This window comes from Mycetomoellerius zeteki, unplaced genomic scaffold (genome assembly GCF_001594055.1).
Source record: "Mycetomoellerius zeteki isolate Tzet28-1 unplaced genomic scaffold, Tzet1.0 scaffold377, whole genome shotgun sequence".
In the NCBI taxonomy this organism is placed as follows: Eukaryota; Metazoa; Arthropoda; class Insecta; order Hymenoptera; family Formicidae; genus Mycetomoellerius; species Mycetomoellerius zeteki.
The window spans coordinates 403,305-427,255 of NW_017257368.1; the positions used below are offsets into that span (position 1 = coordinate 403,305).

Here is a 23,951-nt window from a genome sequence, read left to right on the forward strand (position 1 = left end):
TGGCGAGCAGCGAGCCCATACAACTCACACGAGAGTATATAAATAATTTATATAAATAATTTATAATTAATATTTCTGTAAATTATTCTATCAACTGAATATTTATATTAAGAAGAAAAGTTCATAGTGAGTAGAAATATAGGGACATTAACCTTATGTACATAATGACAGTTAGCAATGAAGTTCTTATTTTCCATATATGACTAACATTTTGTGATTATCAATCCTTTTTTTAAAGATTTCTATACATTTTTTATTTAAAAAATAGAATACATATCTGTGTGTTTACAGGATGTTCTGAAATTTCCGCATTCGGAGTACAGGACATGACACTTTATGCTAAAACAAACAACTTTTTCGTTTAGCAAAATTGTGTCCGATAAATAATATTTGCGCTTATTCGTTAACTTCAACCTGCTCTCCTGCAAAGACGCAATTTTGTAAAAGGAAAAAATTGTTTCTTTTAGCATAAAGTATCATTTCCTGTACTCCGAATGCGGAAATTTCGGGACACCCTGTATACACACACACACACACACACACAGATATGTATTCTATTTTTTAAATAAAAAATGTATAGAAATCTTTAAAAAAAGGATTGATAATCACAAAGTGTTAGCCATATATGGAAAATAAGAACTTCATTGCTAACTGTCATTATGTACATAAGGTTAATGTCCCTATATTTCTACTCACTATGAACTTTTCTTCTTAATATAAATATTCAGTTGATAGAATAATTTACAGAAATATTAATTATAAATTATTTATATAAATTATTTATATACTCTCGTGTGAGTTGTATGGGCTCGCTGCTCGCCAAGTAGCAGCATGTATTCAAAAATGAATTTCATAATAATCATAATTCGAGTAGTCGTTACCATTGGCAACTTCGGTCGTGACGCTATTGATTTGTGTAAGCATTAGTGATTTGAATTTTGTCCAGTCACAAAGTCCAGTAAGCAAAATCTGCAACCATTCCATGAAAAGTTTTTGTGTCTTCAACAAACAACGGACTTCTTCGTCCTTCTCTGCTACTTATTGTGGCTTTTTTGTGGAAATAATAGGTGATAAGCATTACGTTCAACTATGAGTTCCTTTTTCGACTCATTACATTTAATATTATTAATATTATTAATAAAGAGTTATCTATTTAGTTATTTATTATTTACATGCTTCGTTTTGTATGAAAATATGTGTTCAAAAATTTGAAAGAAAGCGTTATTCATTTGTAAAAGATTAATAAACTCATAATCGAACCTAATATTGATAAATAAAACGAAACTGAATGTGTTACAGTTTTATAAGCAAAAATTAGGGACACACAATGAGTAGATATGCGGACACCACGATTTCTGCCAAGTAGAAATACGTAGAATTTGTTTACATTGCGTTTAATTCATGATTATTCATAACAAAAGTCTTTAAAATAATATTTTTTCATATTTAATATATAATACGATTCATATAGTATATTCATACGATGATAAATGATCACATTTTTTCGTTAATTGTTGCACAAAAAATAGGTAATTTAAATCTCTTTATATAATTTGTCTTAAATGAATAGAAAAAAATAGAGATAGTCACCTTATACCTATAATACATGATACTTAACGATTGAATTTTTCACTGGAATTTAAATTCTCAGGTTCTAATTAAATTTCCAAAATCTGCTTCGCAAACTAATTTGAATTTCGCTACCTAACAATTCTCTTTACGCGCTTTAAAGTATCGACAATCTATAATATGATATAGATATACATATAATGTTACAGCGAAGATATTTAATTCACATGACTGCGTATCTATTACGCTTCGATGGACCAAAATCTTTTTCAGTTGCACACACAGCGTTTTTTGCGAGGATTTCTTTCGACGTGAATATTTAATTCTCGCGACTGCATACCGCGCACCGTCTTTTCCAGCTACAACTATAGTTTTAAAAAAGCTTGTTTCAAAGTTGTTTGTTGGAAAAAACCGGAAAAATTTCGGTTTTTTTCCCGAAAAATTGATTTTTTTGGAAAAATTGCAGTTTTTCCTGTGTAAAAGACATAATAAGTAACTTCTAAATTTCTTTATAAAATTAATGCGATCTATGAAATTATGTAGCATTATTTTTATTAAATTTTTTTAGTTATCCTACTATTTTTATAGTAAAACCTAATCTAACCTTCCTTTAGTACATGGCAAAACTTAAGTAGACAGATTTTTAACTCTAGTTTGCCACACTCCGGTCTAATGAATTCCTGAAGTGTCTCTTTATAGTTTATTTTTTTCAAATATTTTGTTATGAATTCAGTTTAAATCCAAATTATTTTCTAGACGTACTATTATCATATAAACATGATGTTTGGACTCTATTTTTAATTCTTACATTAATGATGCAATAGTGTATGTTTTGTACGTTTTATTGAATACATGATGCGAGCTCAATCTTTTATACAATTTCAAAATTTCTGTTAACTTATCTCGCTGTGTATCCTATACGCAATTATTTTCTTTACGGAAAAAACCGGGAAGCAGACGTGGTAGATTTTACGAGCACGAGTGAATTTTTCCAAATTGAATTTTTCTACCTTTGGAAAAAAAACCGAAAAAATTGGATTTTTTTCCGATCCTTTAATACTATAGCTACAACGTTTTTCGCGAGTTCCTCTTTTTGGCGTGCGGCCACTGCGGCCGAGCTGAACGAGCGTGCACGCGACGCGCCCGCGCCGCCGCACGGAGGCGAGGAATGGCGAGGATACGCGTGCGGCGAGCTGAGCCCTACGCGACCGGCGACCCACGCGCTCGCGAGGCCGAGGGGAGCACACCAGAGCACACGGTCGGGTCAAAGAGGCCAAGATAAATTGCAATCTAATCCGCGGGAGTAAGCCGGGGCCAATTACGATTCGTTGTGCGTCCACAGGAAGAGAGGAGTGGCGCCGTGCCTGGGGTACGGCGGCGTGATGTACACCTCCCGCCTCCGAGGCCTTGCGGCAAATGCTGATAGTAAAATCCGCGTCTCTTCTTTTAAAACGCCGCCGAGGAAACGCGAAGATCTACGACATCGACCGATCGGGATCGACGGCAACCCTTCATCGGGTGCCCGCTTGGAAAATCGTATCGTTTTGTGCAAATTTGGATATTATTTTCAATGATTACCATGATTTTATATACACGTAATATCTATTGATAATCCTTACACGCAATACATCAAATTATTATCATTATTATTATTATTGTTATTGTCGTTGTTATTAAGTGAGAACTATTTCAAATTATTAATAGATTACGATGTTATCACACGATGGATCGATACGACACACACTAATATTTATTAAAAAATGACAAGATTATATTACATAAGAATCGGGAAATAAAGTAAAATTGATCGAGACCTACGTATCATAATCAAAAACTTAATATTGATTAGATGAATAATCATAATAAAAATTTAGAAATTTATTTTCCATGTATATATGTAATATTTATTAACTTTAACGTAATAAAATTATTAAATAATACATAGTGAATATTTGAAATAATCATAAAGGAAGCTAACTAGTCGAACGTATGTATGCATTACTGAAATTTATTCCGCTTAACACACGTGCAGTACAATGAAAATGTCTAATTCAATTTTGAAGGTGTACTAACAATAATGGATACACTGACAATTTCTTTCTGAAAACTGTCACAGATAGCGTTCCGCACGACGGCCTCGTTGAACCGCACACCGCGCAATTCAATCCGCTCCTGACGGAACATCGTGGCGCGGAAATAGTGGGGGATTCGAAGATTAGAGTCACTCCTCCGCAAGCCGAAACTTCAGTTTAGTTTACTAGCGGTCCTCGCCTCGAGTCGTATCCTCCGCCGCAGCCGGCACATGGAAACGTACGCGGCTGCCGAAAAGTAAAAAAGAGGAACATCAGCGAGAGAAAGAGAAAAAATAGCGAAGCTCGCGCGAGTCACGAAGAGATGACGTGAAGCGGCTGCGGCGACACGGAGGAAAACAAAATCGCGAGTCGAGAGGAAGAGACGTATTTTCGTTCGTTCTTGCACGCCGAGTCTATTCGTTTCAACTGGAGGATCTACAGACGGCGCGTAGAACGAAATTTTAATATGCGCTTGTGAAAAGCTTCATCAAAGAAAGCTGCGAATAGGTGAGTCTGTCGATACTTCGCGCGAGATATTAAAAAATTGATGTTTATTTTTAACAATGTAGATTGATTTTAATTTTGCTTTAACTTAATCCGGGGATCACAATGCATTTTTTCATCGTGTAGAATGCTTGCACTGAAAAAAATTTACTAAATTTTAATAAATATTTATTTGAATACTATTAACTAAATATTAAATGTAAACGTATATTCATTTGGTAAAAGAACCATTCATTTGGTTTAAACATCATTTTTTTGTTGAGTAAATATTTATTTACTGTAAGTAAATGTTTAGTTGGTATTGTTGTAACAATTATTTATTAAAATTGCACAAACACAAAACGCAGAATTTCTGGTAATTTATTAAAATGCAAGGAATTTAGAAGAAAAACATTCATCGTGTGCCACAGCCTTTACTCTTTATCTTTTTCTAATTTTTAAAACTAGAAAGAGATAAACAGTAAGTTAAATCGAGGTTAAAATTAATCTACATTATAGAATTAAATGGTCTCGAAACGATTTCTCGGTATCATTCGATTTTTTTAATACAGTAATTATAACTCGACCAATTTTTATACGTATTCTATTTTTTCATATTACGTTATTAACTTTTAAATTATATCCAGTTACGTTATTTTGAGAAATATTATAATTTATTTTGTAAAACTCTTTTATGATTGGAAGATTTTAGTTTTACATTTACTTAAGTATTTTTCATACGACTAAAAAAACGTTCAAAAATGTTTTTTTAAGGTAGAGAACAAACATTTTTAACGTTATAAATTTTACGATATGATTCTCTTTACAAATATCGTTATGCAAAATTCATTTATTACGCGAGATATCAAATTTCTCAGGAATGCACGTGATGTATATTAAACCAGTGTTAAACATTTTCATACACACGCGACGCGGATAATAAACGTTGAGAGATCGAAGGTCCTTTTATAAGACGTGAACTTCTCTAATCTTGTATACGTACATATATAGCTATAATACCTATTGATATAGTTTAGCCGTACTATGACGCACACTCTACTAAGTTTTTTAAAACGTTATCACAGTACATGTGCATGAATTTGTATTTACATAAAAGAAAAAAAAATTGCAACTCTTCAAAAATTAAAAATCTTAGCTAGTAAATATTGACCATTAATTGAAATTTATCAATCAAAAAAAGTAGCGTGTCAATAAGATTGTTTTCTTCTTTCAAGTAATTCTGCATCTTTGTTAGATGTTGTCGTAATGACGTTTTATTTTGTATTCAACAATATTTGTTTGAATCTATATAAAGTTAGAGTTTATCGAAAATATTTCTCATATAATAAAGAATATATTTAATGTTGAATTTTTTATATGTTGTCTGATGTCACAGATCGCAAAGTTTGTTATGCTCGTTTTGTGATTATCGTTTTTCGACTCATATTAACTCAAAGCAATGCTATAAATACATTTATAATTAAGAATAGCCTTTCATTTTTTTAAATTCTTGGAATTTTTTGATGCACCAATTAGAATTCTTTTCTCTTGAAAAAAAGTATAATTTATAATGTATTTAGCATCTCAAATTTTAATTCTTTTTTCTCGCGTGATATTTTATTGGAAAGTTTTTAATATGTATCATAGGACGCACCAAGTGCGTCTTAATCTAATTTGAAACGTTATAAAGAAGTTGGGAAAAATATATTTGAAAAAATACGCGCAAGATTAATAATATATATTTTCAACAAAAGCGTCTCGCCGGTACTAAATTATCCTCTGGCGGGGCGCCAAAGCGGTCGGTGTATTATCTCGTTTTAAAGAAATTAAATTTCGGATTTACGCGAATCTCTCACGATGGAAAACGAACGTAACGTCGTTTCTTTTTAATACGCGTCTCGTGTGTGTGTGTGTATGTGTGTTTATGAATAGATTTTAAAACGGATGCTGCACACCGCGGCCCCTCGCGCGTTTTTCTTCATGCGCCCGTACAAAGAGGCCGTTTCTTTAAAAAATTCTCCGAGGTTGTCTGTTTATATCTTCAACATCCTGTGGACTTCGATAAGATTCATGTGTCCGAAATATTCTCGAGATAGCCTCGTTCTCCTAACGAGCGAATGCTCGAGTGTCAAAATTGAGCTCTTATTCCGAGACGGTCATATAAAAATTTTGCATTAAAAAAAAATTAATTTTTAGCAATATAAAATAAGTCTAATTACTTTATTGACGACAAATCCAGAAAAATTAATTTATATAGTTTATATAATTTTTAAGAGAAAATTATTTTCAATACAAAAAAGCGTTTTAGTTGATTAATAATAAATGTTAATTTACTATTTTTATAAATATATGACAAATTATTTTTTTGTTTAATTATTAATTTAATTGAATTATTTATAATTAATTTAAATATTAATAATTTAATATAACATAAGAATTCAATAATTTTACTAATCATATATAATGTTAAAAAAATGATAACTTTATTTCTTCCGTACATCAATGATTTTGTTTCACTTGGTCGCTTGAAAGTCCATGATGTCCGCAAATGCTCTATTTCATATCTGGATGGCAAATTCACGATATCCGCAACTGTAGACATTTTGTTGCATAAGAAATAACTGTATCTGTAGTCATCCACTTTAATATTGTATCTTTAAATGATCGAAGATGAGTGTAACGCAATCGTTGCACCAGCGATTCCTTCGCGCAAGATGCGTACAGACGGCAGATACGATTAGTAGACGCGAAATCGAAAGCATCACGTAGTGCGATAGCAGGGTCGGATTTAAACGATAGGCATAACGTATTGTGATGTACGAGACATCAAGGACGTGCAAGTGGATTGTTTACCGCAGACAATAATTATAAACGCAATTTGACGACTCGGGAAATTAACCGGACTGCAAGGAGTGCAACGGCTCTTACTATAATTATATTTATTTTTATATTACAAATTAATTTTTTGGCGCACGAAATACCGCGTTCGACTCTTATTTGCCCTTCCTTTTTCGGTTATGTTGATTACTAAGAGTCAAATTAACATTTATTATTTTAATAAGTTTCGAAGATAAATTTTCCTCTCCTCCCCTGATTGAAATCCTGGGTACAATCATGTATCTATAGTGATGAAACTTTAAATCTTTTTTCAGCACTTTTTTCAATTGTGACTGAATTAAGGAAATTGATCGATTCACATAGATATTTTCTCGGTTTTTTTCGCTGCGCACTAGGCAGGTTTTTCTGCTGTATTTACAAATGTAATAGTAATGTTCACTGTCGTTATTAAGATCGTTCTAAGATGCGTAAGAACATCGTAGTCGAAAATTGTAGAGTCCGACCGAAACTTTTACCGAAACTGAAAACGAACACTCATTACTAGAGATGTAAGCGACGGAAAAAAACTTTAGACTTTTCTGTGTAAAAATAATTATAAAGGTTAAAATACTATATAATAATTAATATATAGTATAATGCCGGTGGTCATAAATATATCTTACCTTTCATTATTATTTGAATGATATTTTATACTGTACTTCAATTTTAAAAGTTAAGTAAGTGGTCCATACTGTTATTAATACAAATAATACTTTACTAGACTAATTGACTGTTGTATACTGTGATTGTAATTATACATATTCTAAATTTAAATTAGTGAGACAGCAATAAAATTATAAAGACAAAAGTATTAAATAGCATCGAAATAACAAGAGAGAGAGAAAAATGAATTCTATTTCTTCTACATATTTAACACGAATTCTAAACATTTTTTCATGAATTTTATGTAATTTGGTCAAAAATACCGTTTTTTACTTTATACTTTTCTCCGAAGTAAAAAATACCGTTTTTTTACATCTCTACCTATTACGTGTCAGTTTCGACACTATACAGCTTTTCTTCATAAATATTAATTTTATGCGTAATTATTGTTTCAATAATTAAATTATGATGTTTACGAAGAAAAAGTACTTATACGATTATACGATATCGTATTTTTTGGCCAAAATTGACATACAACCGAAATTTCGGTTTTCGATTTCGGTCGAAATTTAATTATTGTTTCAATAAATTATGATATTTATATAGAAAAAGTATATGATATATGAGCATTTCTATACATGTGGCCTTTATAGAATTACTATTTTTTAATTTTGGTTTCGGTTTCGGTTGAAAATTGATACGTAGCCAAGTGTTTCAGTTCAGTTTCGGTCGGACTCTATCGAATTGTTAAATTACTACACAATGTAACTCGTGATATTATTGCGGTAGTTCAGTAGAGTTTGCGTTTCAAGACCGAAAAATCATTTCGGCGCGCAGTTTAAAGGATTACATACAGTGAGAGCAAAAGTATTCGTAAGGAAATTTGTTATAAAAAAAGTCTTATTTGTAGAAAATAAACGTTAATTAGCAATTTTATACAATGAATATATTCTATTCTATAATAATATATATTCTAATATAAACAAACGAGCTTCGCATGTATTCCTGATTTTAAAAGCCAAATTTCTCATCTGTACGAATACTTTTTGAGCATTCAAACAATACAATTTTTAATTTCCGCTTATTTTTAAGATGATATATTTTCTATAATTAATACACATCTTTTTGGCATATATAATTTTAAGAAACATACAGTCTATTTTATTCTTTATGAATAAATTGTTAATTACCCAACAAGAAATGATCATTCGTCAATTAAACGTCGAATCGACATCAAATTGGTGTTGAAATCATCGTATCTATATCGATTTGATATCAATTCGATGACTCATTTCTCGTTAGATAATATTTACTTTTTAAAAATAAAGTTATTTAAAAAAATATTTTCTCTGTACGAATACTTTTTGAACTCACTGTACGTATAGTATGTAAATTTATACAGAATTATACAAGCACTTAAAATAGCTTTATCATATGTATTTTGGACCGTGATGCTAAGCAATAATATGTTATCAATTAATAAAACTAAATTAATTATGGAAATATTGCATAATGTTGCAGCAATGTTTTATGAAATATTATTATACAATCTTTCAAAGTAATATTTTTGCAATATTGCTGTAATATTTCGTATTGTAGGGGTATATACGTATAAAATATATACAATAATACATAAATATTGTGTGCGAACACATGAAATTATAAATGAATACATAAAATCTATTTATTCTGAAATCTTATGTTACAATTAATAATAAATATATTTAAAGTATCTAATAAGTATTTTATTTTTTTAGTATCTGTACCTCGTACAATACTGATAATATTAATACTCTGCAGTGTGTTCGGTGTGCATGCAGTATTTCTGCAGCGCCGATCCTGAGCGAGAGCTGAGCTGCGTGCAGCACGCTTTCATCGATCCGCTGGGATGCATCTGATTTAATAACGATCTCGACGATTTCACGACGCAATTTCGCGGCACAAAAGGGAGTGAATCGCTACGCGATTAGACGTGTAGTATCTTTTCCGCGCGGCTTAACCCGCTAATCGAGGTAGATCCCCTCGTTTTCTGACGCTCATCGGTGAATGCTCAGAAAATGGAATACGAGAATCTCTCGTGCAATATTCCTGAATGCATTTCAAACTAGACTTCTCTTTGGAAATCCGAGACGGTTCCAGTACGATCCGCTCTGACGTGAAAAATCGTTTATAATAACATTCTAAAGCGCGTATCATAGTAGATCGCTCGCGCGTATCTGCTCTCATGGAAACGAAAGCGTTTTGAGAGACAATCGAGCCATCGAGCGGTGCGCGATTCGTTAACCCGTTAATGTACCATGCCAATCCTAGAAAGGTAAATCATTATGAAAGCGGCGGGCACATCCGCGCTATCAAAGTCCTCGCATCCGGTAAAAGTCCACGTGCGCTCATCCGTTTCTTTTTTCAAACTCTCGGAATTTACCATGAGGCTAATGGCTCATCCTTCTGTCGAACCAATGTCCGAACGCTTAATTGTGTTTCGGCGACGTGCAAGTAGGGTGATAATCAACTCTTGATTAGTCAATTTCAAAATGTCATCCTTAAAATCGGGACACAACAAAAAAAAATCGGAATTTTTTCATTAGAATATGGTGGATTACAAAAACACCTTATAATATTATAAATTAAATTTAATAAATTAAATGTATATATATATATACATATATATACAGTGAGTGCAAAGGTATTCATACAGAGAAAATATTTTTTTAAATAACTTTATTTTTAAAAAGTAAATATTATCCAGCGAGAAATGAGTCATAGAATTGATATCAAATCGATATAGATACGATGATTTCAACACCAATTTGATGTCGATTCAACGTTTAATTGACGATCATTTATGTTAGAATAGAATATATTCATTGTATAAAATTGCTAATTAATGTTTATTTTCTACAAATAAGGCTTTTTTTTATAATAAATTTCCTTGTACGAATACTTTTTGCTCTCACTGTATATATAGCTATGTACATTGTTAGAAATGTGACCACGAGCTTCCTTTATGTGTAAATGAAGCGTGGTTATGAACGAAATTAAAAGTAATGAATGATTTAACTGAAAATTAAGTTACAGTAGTTACTTAAATGTAATGACCGTGTACATTAAATTTATGAAATTTAACGTACTTTTCGTAACATTTTCTGGAAAGTACATTAAATTTCATTAATTTTCATAAAAAATACATTAAATTTCATGTACGTGTACACAAATATACTTTTCAGTTATAAATTAATACATTACATTTAATGTAATGCCATGAAATTAAGTTTAAATTGTCTAAATTAAAAGTATATTAAATTTCATGAAATTTTTAACAGTGTAAGTAAAATATTTATTTATTAATAAAATCAATTAAAAAGTCAAACAATAATCTACTACTGCAAGTTAATCATGATAAACTTAATCCGAGACTGGTGAAAGAGATCTTTAGGCTTGGTTTTTTATTTGCTAGTTAACTTATGATTATAACGTAAAAATTTTTATTTTTCTATCTATAGTTATAATAATCATTAAACTGATGGTTTTGTAGTGAATAACTTTTAAAGTTACCACTATGAAATTATTAGTTTAATGATTAATCATAGAAAACACAATGTTTACATTGTACATTATATTTGTACATTATCATCGAGTTAAGTAAGATTAAGTCTTAAATCTAAAAACAAATTAATCAGATAATGAAAAGTCGGGCGTTAATATAGATAAGGCCTCGGTAGTCTAATTAATGACTTAGGACGCTCGTACGGAATACAAGAGATCCGGGTTCGACTCCCGGCCGAGGTAATATTTTTCGCAATAAATTTATTTACAGTTTTTCAGCACATAACATTTTGCTAATATGATGCTTGATTGTGCATCAAAATTATTTAAGAATTGCTTGTCAATTTAATTTAATTCGTGATATTATTCCAGTAGTTTAATTGTGTTTATAAGTCCAGAAAACCAATTCGGCGCGCAGTTTGTAGAACTACAAATATGTTATATAAGCAAGTACATATATAGTATATATATATAATTCATTTATTGAATTATTTAAAGCATTAAAAGATCTAGCTTCGACCGGTATAGGCAGTTGAATTTCTATTATTAATTGTGTTTCTTACATTGTACGGTCTAAAAATAAGATTCTTATTGCTTAATATAGATATATTTATGTTATTATATTTATAATATAATTATGTTGATATATATGCTAAATCGGGACAAATGGCGCCTCGCCTAGGATTCTTTCACAGGACACAAAATTCAAAACCTTTGTACGTTCAAGTACGTCGAAATAAAATAATTGTAAATGAAAACTGAATAAATTTTGACCGAAAGAGAAAGAGTTTCCTTCGGAAGGCAGACAACGACATTATACCTCATTTTCGCGACGTCGCGTCGCGTCGCGTCGTTGTCTTCTGTGGAGGACAAATCGCGCAAGCGAGTGTCCTCACAAAGAAATCGCGACGAACGAAGAAAGAGAAAAAAAAAGCGATCGCGTTCTGTCATTCAATGCAAAACAGGTGATTCACCAACCGCCGTCGCATTCGCGTCTGATGAGACGCGGGGACATTTTTGAAAATAATAATTCATCTCTTCCTTTTGCAGACACGTCGGTTGAGAGAGTAAAGGACCGAAGGACGGGAAGATAGAGGCTGGAAGGACGGGACGGCCAAGAAGACGCGAGAATGAGATACAAGGTGAGACGCGACGTGCTTCCTGATCCGAGTAATGTTGAAGGAGACAAACGTGCCGATAGGGACGGGGATAAGCCAGATTTAGGCGAGCCATTGTGCTCGATCGTTTCATCAAGATCCCATTAAAATTCAGCTGACTATTCCTTAGCCAATTTGATACCGGCTTTTCCTCTTCGACCAGAACGTAAAATTCATGGATTTATTTATCTTGCAAATACGTGCGCGATTCTTCTAGATTCTTGGGCAACGTCGTTACAGACGAATTGATACGAAAAGATTTTGTTTTTTTATATTTAGAAAATGAGATGATTCATATTCTTTGATTATTTCTTTCTGATAAATCACAATTGTCAGAAATCGATTTTTCAAACTGCAGGCGTCGCGCAAACGCTTCGCTTCATTCGCGGAATTACATCGTGAATAAAAATTAAATTAATTAATCGAATTAATTAATAATTTTATTTAATTAAATAAAAAAGTAAAATTAATCAATTAATTTAATTCAATTTATTCAGTTTCTCTCAGTAAGTTTTGGACAAAGACAAGTTTCTTAGGAAGCGGACAGACTTTGCGCTTCTAAAATGCTGTATGATGCTTGAAAAGTACATATTTTTTAATTATTGATACTTGGAAAGATTCTTATTGTCATAGTATATTATTGTAAGAAAATATGATATTTCCCGTTTGATTTATAAATTAATAGTTATATGTCAGAGAGAATAAGTAATATCCTTTTTCCTTTGTTTCGAGAAAATTTTCTTTTAACGGATATTTGCTCGATAGAATAATTATTCGTCATGTGCAAAGACACAGATCGGCGGTCGTGTAGTAAAGTAGCGTCGACAGATAAAATCGTCTCCGAATCGAAGAGCGGAGTACTTGAAATTTGATGCAAATCCAAATGTTCATGTATAGTATTAACAGTCTCGTTTCACATTCGTTTCGCGTCGGAGGAAGCCAATGCGCAATTGGAAGTGTGATTTATTTAAATTTATTTCTAACTAATGAATAAACGTCGAAAGGTTGTCTTACTTTATCGACGACGCGGGTCTTTGTTTACGAGAAAGACGTTTGTCCTCGTCGAGAATAACGAATTAAGAACTTAACTGGCGGAATCCATTCAACGCTATCGGACTTGAAAAAAAGAGTTCAGTAAAAAACTTGATACGTCAAATGACATAACTATAGAAGTGATCGTAATATAGTTTTAAAAAAGCCGCTTTTTTTAAATTGAAAAAATTTCGGTTTTTTTTCGAAAAATTGCTGTTTTTGCTACGTAAAAGACATAATAATAGTAACTTCCTTTATAAAATTAATGCAATCTATGAAATCATGTAGCATTATTTTTATTAAAATTTTTTAGTTATTCTTTTATTTTTATAGTAAAACCTAATCTAATGTAATCTTCCTTTAGTACATGGCAAAGCTTAAGTGGACAGATTTTTAACTCTAATTTGTCACACTCCGGTCTAATGAACTTCTGAAGTGTCTCTTTGTAGTTTATTTTTTTTCAAATATTTAGTTACGAATTCAGTTTAAATCCAAATTATTTTTTAGACCTACTATTATCATATAAACATGATGTTTGGACTCTATATTTTTAATTCTTATATTAATGGTGCAATAATGTATGTTTTGTATGTTTTATTGAATACATGATGCGACCTCAATCTTTTATACAATTTCAAAATTTCTGTTAACTTGTCCCACTGTGTACTCTATGTACGCAATTATTTTCTTTACGGAAAGAACCGAGAAACAAACGTGGTAGATTTTATAGTATGTGTGAATTTTTCCAAAATGAATGTTTCTATCCTTGGGAAAAAAAACCGAAAAAATCTGCGAAAAAATTGACAAAATTGGGTTTTTTTCCGATCCTTTAAAACTATAGATCGTAATTTGCAAATGCGGCGTTTCATTCCACCTGTGTTAACAGTTTACTTTTTGATCTTTCGTCTCACTTCGCCGTCAGCATCCGCGTACATCTCGTTTTTCTCGACGGCACGTGTGCCGATCTCTACATAAAACATAAGGCATCTACGCATTTAAACTGTTTTATCACCGCGGATAAGGTGGGGCGATCCAATCTGCGTAAATAGTTGCGACTTGTTTTACGTTTATTTTCATGTCACGAATGGAAATTATCGAGCAAAGTGCTCGCGCGATGCTAATTTTAAAAAAACATCTTTGAAGTACAATCGCAATTTAAATAAAAGTGCACTCATTCGATCGTTTTTCGACAAAGAACAAAAATCTTGAATCATTTTTTAATCGTCATTTTTGTCACAGTGCAAAATGATGATTGTAATTTATCCAATTTTGGTCTTTATCGAAAAGAAATCAAACGAATATATTTTTGTCAAAGTGGAACTGGAGGTTAATTAAAATATGTAATTAAAAGTGGAAATTGTTTTAAGAATTTTCTTTAATTCTTCGATTGATTTTCAATGAACTTGCAGCTACCATTATTTCAGATATTTGGAACTTTATCATTAGATATTAAATAAATTTTATTTCTGCGCGATTGTAGATTTTCGACCTGCAATCGATCAATCGATTTTTTCTTCGATTAAATCCAATTAAGAGGAAAAAGTAAACTGCCGTGTTCGATTATACTTCGTTAGAAATCACAGTAATCGAAGTAGTCGAACATTGCTGCAGCCAATTCTGGTTTTCTTATTTGACGGAAAAAGAGGTCAATCGCGTGCAGGTGAAGGATAATTAAAATAAGACCAGTTGCTAACATCGGATATCACATTTTATTCATGCTCGAGGCAGATAAAGCGATGCCATTTACGGCGATTATCTATTATCCCCTTTTGCGACATGACTACGCAGTTCACGCATTTTTTCTTTGTTTTTTTAATCGAATGGTTTCTCCAATTAGAAATGATTATAAATAACGCTGTAGGTAAAAAAATGTACTATCGAAAACTGAGATTGAACTATGATTTTGACGCTGCTAGGCTCTTTCAATGTTTGGTTCAGATAGTTCTGAACTATTCAATTAGTTCAGATAATTTTATCAAATTCCTTTTCACATAAACGGTCGCGTTTATTCTCTATTTCTTCCGCTCTGTGATCCGTTCGTCTTGTCTAATCGGTTCATCCGTTATCTATGATACGGATAGCACATTGCCTCCGTATTCCAGCGAGATCGTTACAGAAGTGATTCTTCGATGGCGAGAAATAAAGCGGAAGAAGTGGAGCGTGCGGACATGATTCGCGATCGAGCGACCGGCAAGTTGAGATTCGCTCGAGAAATTTTAGTCAATGGCAAGAAGAGCACTTGAAGTGAATTCCACGAAGCCCTTCCCCGGAAGCTCGTTAAGCAGCGATTACGGCTCGCGTGTCTCTATCGCAGCGTCAGAAATATGTATATCAAATATCAGTCGCTTAAATTAACTAATGTACAAACGGATTATCATTTGTTCTCTGTTTTGGCTAGACTACTTACTGTGAAGTAGTCGATAATCTATCAAGATCTGCGAAAGTCGGGACGTCGATTCTGTACAATCTGGCGTATACGATCAGAACTAGAAAAAGAATTTGGTTACATTAATTAGAATTCTGGTTGGAAATGGATAAATCGGAATTTTCTGGTTGAATCTATTACATCAATTAAGAGAAATAAATCTATTTTCACTGAAAGCGAATCTTAGCATGCCGAAATCTTTTCGGTCTTGAAACGCAATCATGAGCAGAACTAAAGTAGTAATATTACATATTAAACTGACAAGCAATTTAATAATTTTTTATGTAAATAAGCATCTTAGAAGGATATTAATAATTTAAGATGCTAATCTAAGCATCTTAAATCTCTGTAAATAATTTAATTTATAACAAAAAATATTACCGCAGCCAAAATTCAAACCTGGATGTCCCGCGCGTATTCCGTTGAACCTATTACAATTCTAGTTGAGATAGAACAAGAATTTTTATTGTCAAATCATTGATTTAATACGATCAGAATTTTCTAGTTTGTTCATTTTCAACTAGAAATTTTTCTCAGCGAGGGGAATCCATGAAACTCTAGATTTTGCGAAAGTAAAGAGATTTACAGAATACTTCGAAGTCGGGGAACGGGAATAATTTCAACGAACGCGTGCAGTTCGCGTATAAGTAAAAGAAACGGAGAAAAAATGATATTGTGAAGGTACGGTTGTTGATGCCAGAAGTCACTGACCACCTTTACTACCGTAATTGTATTGTCAAGTAATAGGGCGATAATAGGTTTCAAGCATCAACAATCTGGCAGCATTTACGACCTTACATTCGTGTCGCTGATATAGGATCCTCTCAATGGAGCATTCAGGCGCTCCACTTGCGAAATATCAGAACGCGCGAGGCTGTGTATGGACCTTATACGTGTTTGTCACTTTTGAAGGTAGCCTACTAGGCGTCATCTTCCCCGTCGATCTACATTTTGCAGCATCAGTCATCAATTAAAAAATAATTTTGCCGCCATTAGGTTCATCATTAACCGTCGGATAAAAATCGCGAATACTATTAAAAATAATTATCACACTTTCTCGAGTTGAAAGATTCTTGATCTTAGAATTCTTCAAGTATTATATAAGTATTATATATACGTATTATATATATAAACATAACTTTTGTTTACAATGTGATAAAAAATATAATTCTTATATTTAAAAAAAAATAAAAGATATATAAATAATATTTATAAGTATATAAATAACATTTAGACAACACAAAATACTGAAATCCATTTTTTTAAAGCTTGAATTTGTTCGTTAAGTACCTTTACTTCCTTCTGAACATTTTCGAAAATTCGAATTTAGCTAGTATTAAGAAAATTGGTAGTCTTACTTAAGATGCCTTTTCAAGTTGATCCTCATTTTTAGCCTCAAAATAGATAACGTGATAAAAATTCACGAATATTAATAACGTCAATTTTGATCACGTGATTTATTTGACACTAAAAATGAGCGTCGAGCATCAGCATGAAAAAAAGCATCTTTAATCGTACAAGTTGGCCAACTTAACCTTTACTTCCTTCTGAACATTTTCGAAAATTCGAATTTAGCTAGTATTAAGAAAATTGGTAGTCTTACTTAAGATGCCTTTTCAAGTTGATCCTCATTTTTAGCCTCAAAATAGATAACGTGATAAAAATTCACGAATATTAATAACGTCAATTTTGATCACGTGATTTATTTGACACTAAAAATGAGCGTCGAGCATCAGCATGAAAAAAAGCATCTTTAATCGTACAAGTTGGCCAACTTCACTGATTCACCGGTAAAGATGAACGCACATAGAAGTAGAAGTAAACAGTAAACAGTAAGACGTACGAAGTAGGCAATTAATATTGCCAGTATATCTGTACATATAAAAGATGGCGGTCTTACGTCTTACTGCTTACTGTTTACTGCTTACTTCTACTTTTATGTGCGTTCACCTTAAGACTTAAAACTATCGACTATCGACTCATCATAGAATCAGCATATGCGAGGTTTTCTACAATAGAAATCTAGTAGTCCTAAAATCTGAAATCGTAAATAATTGACCAATTATAGTCGATTATGTATAGGATTCTCCTCACATTTGACTACGATTGGTCAATTTCTTACGATTTCAGACTTTTATACGACCACTACGACTGTTATTGTAGATCATGTATTATTCCTTCACATACTGTTAATATACCACAAACGGCTGATCGGCTGCTATCTGGCAATAGGGTTTAGTCAAACTTGTATCAAAAAATATATTTAAAAGTATTTATCAAAAAATCGTCAAAGAAATGATTCTGTAAACAAAATAGAATTTAAATTTAAAAATAGAATTCGAAAAATTTCCCTAACAATTTCAACAAAATTCCATGAGAATTCCAGAATTTTTAAGAGTAAAAAAAAATTCCCTGAGAATTCCAAGTTTTTCAGATTTTTCCCAGTAGAGGACACTGTGTAAAATTATTTAAATGACTATGGTTTAATTAATATTTAATGCAATTTAATAATATAAAAATGAATTTAATTTAATTCCATGAATTCATATGAATATTATTACATTGTCATAACAAGTAAGATAAAATAAATAATAGTAAAATATAAATTTCTTTGCAATATTTACCTGAAATATATGATGGATCGATTAAAAATCTAAACGGCGTCTAAACTCTCACTTCTAGACTCTTTTTCTCTACCTGATTTGTTTCCTGCGAAACGCTACTTTTCAACGCGATGTCATCAAGATATAAACATATTAAATGCATTTTTTCATGGAGAAACTAAACGAATGAGATGTTACGGCACGTTCATGTTGTATCTTTTTCTGTCGTATCTTTTTGCGTAAGGAAACGATCTAAGAAAAATACACTCGCCTCTCAGAACAGACTGTGAACATAAACGAGAATAATGAGTCGGTCGAGACGTCGTAGGAGTTTCTTGGTGAAGAGAATTCTTAAGACAACGACCCACGCTAAACTAGCCAAATTTCTAAATTGAGCTGTTTATTTTGGAAGTGACACAAGTTATAAATATTTCAGCGTACAATTAATTTACACGCATGAACTAGCGCTGGAATTTGAGAAGCTTCCGTTTCTACCAATGTTAGTCAACTTCAATTTCAATTTATATATAACTTATACTTTTCGTTTTCTTTTATCCATTCTAATATCTATTTCTACCGATGTAGGTTAATTTTAATCTCGGTTCAATTAATTTTTCATCTTTTTCTAGTTCTAAATAAAGAATTAGAAAATGATGAAGAGTAAATTAAACCGAGATTAAAGATTAATATTTGTATAAACTGGCATTAATAAGTAAGTCTGTGGTTAAGAGCTTTCGCTTTGCATTTTTTTATTTCCACGAATCACACGATTTCGTTGAAATGATATGAGAAAAAGATTAAATTACGTGCGCCGGGTTCTAGTTGTTTACCGTTTCGTTGTCGCATCGGTCGCGGAAAGGATCTGTTAACGTGACGTAAAATATTAATTATACGCAATATCCCGCAACGAGACAAGGTGAGGGAGGCCGACGCGAAGCATCGGCCTCCCGTTGAGAGATAATCGACGATGCATAGCAAAATCAGTCATCGTCTCGCCTGCAATGATTGCCTCTAAGGACGACAGGAAGAGGAATTCTTCCCGATGCGCGAACGTGAGTCAGTTCGGCGAGTACTTCCTCTATCAAGACAAATTGCGATACCATCATCAATCCTTCGCGAAACCCAATGTCAAACGCGGTGCTAATCGCTCGCTTGATGGAATTTACATCCTCAGCCTTTTGGCTCGACATTAAAATCTTACGTTACACAAGAACAACATCGTTTCGGAAGCAACATTAGTCGGATGATAATTACCGGACCGCAAGGACGCGAATCGGAAGTGAACGATGAGGCCGATGATAATTACCGACTAGGCCACTTGCGAATGACCATCTGAATGAAAAACATTTATCGTGACGAATAATGTCATTTTCGTATGTCCTCCTTAAATTTCCGTGATTTTTTCCGCGCTATCATGCGATGAAAAATTCTCGTAACGACGATTGAGCATGAGGGGGTAATGACAAAAGCGAAATAGACATTCTATGACCGTGCATTACTACCTGCGTTAAGTACGATCATTAAAAATTGGATTAATTGTCTTATTATGACGAGGGAAACAGGAAGAGGAGATAATACATATATCGCGATTGTTACAATGAAGGTACACCTTGCTTTCCAGCAAGGACACAGTCAGACACTGTGTAACACAGTGAGTCGTTTCATTCTTGTTTAACGTTGGCAAACAACAAGGATAAAACGACTCACTGTGTAACACACCTTGCTTTTCAGCAAGGACACAGTCAGACACTGTGTAACACAGTGTCTGATTATGGCTACGTTTACACCATGCGTTTAGTCCGCGACCTATACAATAGATGTCTTTGTTTAACCAACAGAATAAACAAGGACATCTATTGTATAGGCCACGGCCTAAATGTACGGTGTAAACGTAGCCTATGTCCTTGCTGGAAAGCAAGCACAGTGTCTGACTATGTCCTTGCTGGAAAGCAAGCACAGTTATGCGTACTCTGTTTTTGAGAGAAAAGATTTTTTTACTAATTTTTCTTTTTATAACGATTGAATCTCTGCGTTATAAAATAATGAATGAACAATATAAACAATAATAAGATTGAAAGATCGCTTATGTTAAATACATTACTTTAAACTAAGAAGCGCCACTAACGGTCTGAACGTTAAGATGTTGAACTATTCTAAATTCATTTAAATGAATTAATTTCAGAAATTATAATTGCGTGCCGATATGGTTGTCGGACTTTCTTACTTACTTTCTTACTCTCTCGGAGTTTATTACAGTTTTTAAGTTGGGAAATTTGGGGGGATTATTAATATTTCAGATTTGATTGCGTTGAAAGTCCGACAACCATATCGGCACGCAATTATAATTTCTGAAATTAATTCATTTAAATGAATTTAGAATAGTTCAACATCTTAACGTTCAGACCGTTAGTGGCGCTTCTTAGTTTAAAATAATGAAAAATATGTTCTCAATACCTATATAGATTCACGATCTATTACAGCTGATATTAATCGATTGCTAAATGCACAAATGACTCTTTTCCACTCAGACTCAGGATCTAGATTAAAGAGAAGAAGAAGAAAAATAAACAGAGAGAATAACTAGAAATAACTTGGATTCATGGTGCGATGATATTGTAGAGAATCGGTCTGTTTACTTGAACAAAGGAAAGGGAAACTAGAATAAAGCAGATATACGATTGCGTAAGTTCGTATGGTTTACTTTATAGACATATGAGAGAGAGAGAGAGAGAGAAAGACAAGAAAAAGGCGCCGGCGTTTCTCGCATCAAGCTTGCCGATTCGATAGATTGAAGCACATAATGGGAACGTTGTCGAAGTCGGACGCCCGCCAATGTGTCTGCACAACACGCGGAAAATCAGATTCTTGTATCTCGAGTAAACATGAAGCTACAGGCTGTGTAACTTCCCGAGGGCTTAGGACCGTTTTCAGCAACGTCAAACAACATCAATCACGTTTATCTGAATTCTTTATCTACTATTATGATTAATTACACGATCCAGAAAGAAGCAATTAAATTATAGCGGCTATTAATCTACGTAAAATCTGTCTTGAAAAGGAGAGATGTACTTTCTTAAATCTTGAAAATTTCTTTTAGGTCCAGTATCTTCTGATTTAATATGCTCTCAATCTTAGAGAAGCGCGTAATCTTAGAAATCTTGCAAAATTATATTATTCAAGTTAATAATGCGATATATAATAAAAGAAAAGCTTGCAAACGTAGGTATTAAAGTTACATTGCATGCATTAATTATAAAATGATATCGTTAGAATGTAATCGTTAGAATCATCGGCAGTGAAAGGGTTAATAAAGTAATGCGAAACGAAAGGAGATACTTTAGAAACGTGCTTATTAATGAAAATAATCAGAAGAGAGAGAAGAAAGTCAGAGACGTACTGCTCCATATTGGAGTTGGCTGTGGCAACTTTATACTTCATTAATTTTAAGTTAAGTGTTTTTTCTGACAAGAGAGAGATAAAGTGATGGAGTACGTACACGAGGAACATTTAGAGTCGGCCATAATTAATCAAACTTGATGAAGCTGAATGATTTAGGAATTAGGTCGTCTTAAATCATTATTTGTTTCGGATGAGTCATCGAAATTTTTGATTTGTCAATATTATAATTGAAGAATAATTTAGAAGTAAGTGGTAAATACTGAATTTAAGATTGGTTAACTCCTTTTTTACTACTTCAGATGTTAAAAAAGGTTATTTTTCATAAAAATATTCAAAGAGTTGTCTGGTATTAAAAGTAGAAAAACAAAATGCTGTTATGTCAATTAACTCCAAAGTGATTTTAATCAAGTTTATCTTATAACATATAATTTATTATTCCGACGGTAAGGCAACCAATGATATAAAATCCATTAGATCCAATAGAATTTTTATACGGAAGGACAATGCGTTTTATGAGATCGTTCTTTCCGACCTGTTTCACGCACGCCGTAATTACACGGCGGGAAAGAGTGACTATACTACATGGTTTAAATCGGCGAGGTATCATCATTCGTCGCGGCGTTAAAACCGTTTGATCGATACACTCACCTTGCCCCAGAATCGACGGGATTAAGCTTCAGTCATTATTCTTCTCGTGTTCAATATCCTGCCAGGTGATCCTCATCCTATTAAATCCGGAATCGTTGAAATCGCTATTCGCGACAATGACGTAGAAAATAAATGAAAAACGATCTTACGTAAGAGCCAAACGCGGAGTTAAACGTCGAAGCGCACGAGAACGCTATTGTTTGGATGCACGTTCGCGTACATCTATCAGCATTCCTCCATTTTAAATGTACTCTATTTTTAAGTATACTCTACTGTCATTGCTCATCTAACGCCATTAGAAAACAAGCTGAAGATATTATTTATCATGCTAACAAGACAGAGAATCTTAAATTTGGCGACATTAATAGACACTAACTGTTATTTTTATTAAAATCGAATCAGTATCCACAACATTTTAATAGATAAATAATATCGAAAACCTTTTCCATAACTTTTTTTTATCTTGATTTATTTAAATCTAAAATTTTCTATGAGGATTTTTCAGTGGAATTTTTATTCTCTACTTAGAATGCAATTCAAGAAAATCAAGTTATTTGTTTTCAGTGAATTCGCTCTCGTAGAGTCACTTCAAGGTCCCTGCAGATCAAGTTATGCGAGATGCATCTGTTTTAGTTGCACTTTGATCTCTCGCGTTTTCATGGCACGAAGCGTAGAAATCAAGTCATAAGATATTGCTTCTTTGTTAGATCAAAGTAGCTTTGCGGTGCGCTAATGTTTCGTTACTTCGGAGTTAAATATAATGTTGCAGATGCAACGACAGGTACATTCTTCGATAGCACGCTCGTTAGTATTAATAGAATAAGAAAATGTGAAGAAATGGACAGGCAATTATTATGAAATATATGTCATTATTTTTCTTTTGAAGGTGAACGACCCGGAGGATAATGAGAGAGACATGGTAGAGAACGCGAAAGGAAACTCGGATGTCTCGTGGTAATAAGTGTTCTCTTTACTTCTAAAAAAGAATCAATAACATATATTGTCTTATTTCTTACTTTTCTTACTTTAGATTACTTACTATTAGTTGCTTATACTAATACTCTTTTAAAACGTGTCTATTAAATATAATATCGCCTTTAAACACCGTTTTGTGTCTTTATGAACCTTTCAAAGGTTTTATGAAACGCTTAATGGAATAACTATTTGCTTAAATTTTGCTTCTTTTCTTCTTCTTCAGTTACGTGTTTGTCACATAAAATAATTTTACTGATTTGTGATAGTTTCAAGTAGTATCCATGTTAAAAAGCCTCCGAATACCGACTTGAAGAGCTTTGAATGATTTTCTATAAATATTTCTTTTAAGAATATTATGTGTCTAATAATCTTCCCGTATAGAAATTTAATACAGAAAAGTTAATAGTGATTAATTAGTTATATTTTGAGTATTAAAAGTATTAATAAACAATTAAATTTTTGTAACAGTTTCTTATGCATTTTGAAAAAAAATTCAACAGTAAACAGTCATGAAATTATATTAATTGTTTTATATATATATATATATACGAGTATATATATATAT

At 32.5% G+C, this 23,951-nt stretch overlaps 1 protein-coding gene across 2 annotated transcripts in view; it reads left to right on the plus strand.

Annotated features, from left to right (window-relative positions):
- Positions 1 to 3,706: 3,706 nt before the first annotated feature.
- LOC108725984 (neprilysin-11) overlaps positions 3,707 to 23,951 on the plus strand; it is a 29,578-nt gene continuing 9,333 nt past the window's right edge. The window contains exons 1-3 of one of the 2 annotated variants that reach the window (XM_018453321.1): positions 3,707 to 4,148; positions 12,198 to 12,289; positions 23,298 to 23,365. In XM_018453321.1, the coding sequence (XP_018308823.1) occupies positions 12,278 to 12,289; positions 23,298 to 23,365 (80 nt within the window). In that variant the 5' untranslated portion in view covers positions 3,707 to 4,148; positions 12,198 to 12,277. The remainder of the gene's footprint in view (positions 4,149 to 12,197; positions 12,290 to 23,297; positions 23,366 to 23,951) is intronic. The other variant, XM_018453322.1, reaches the window with a different exon arrangement.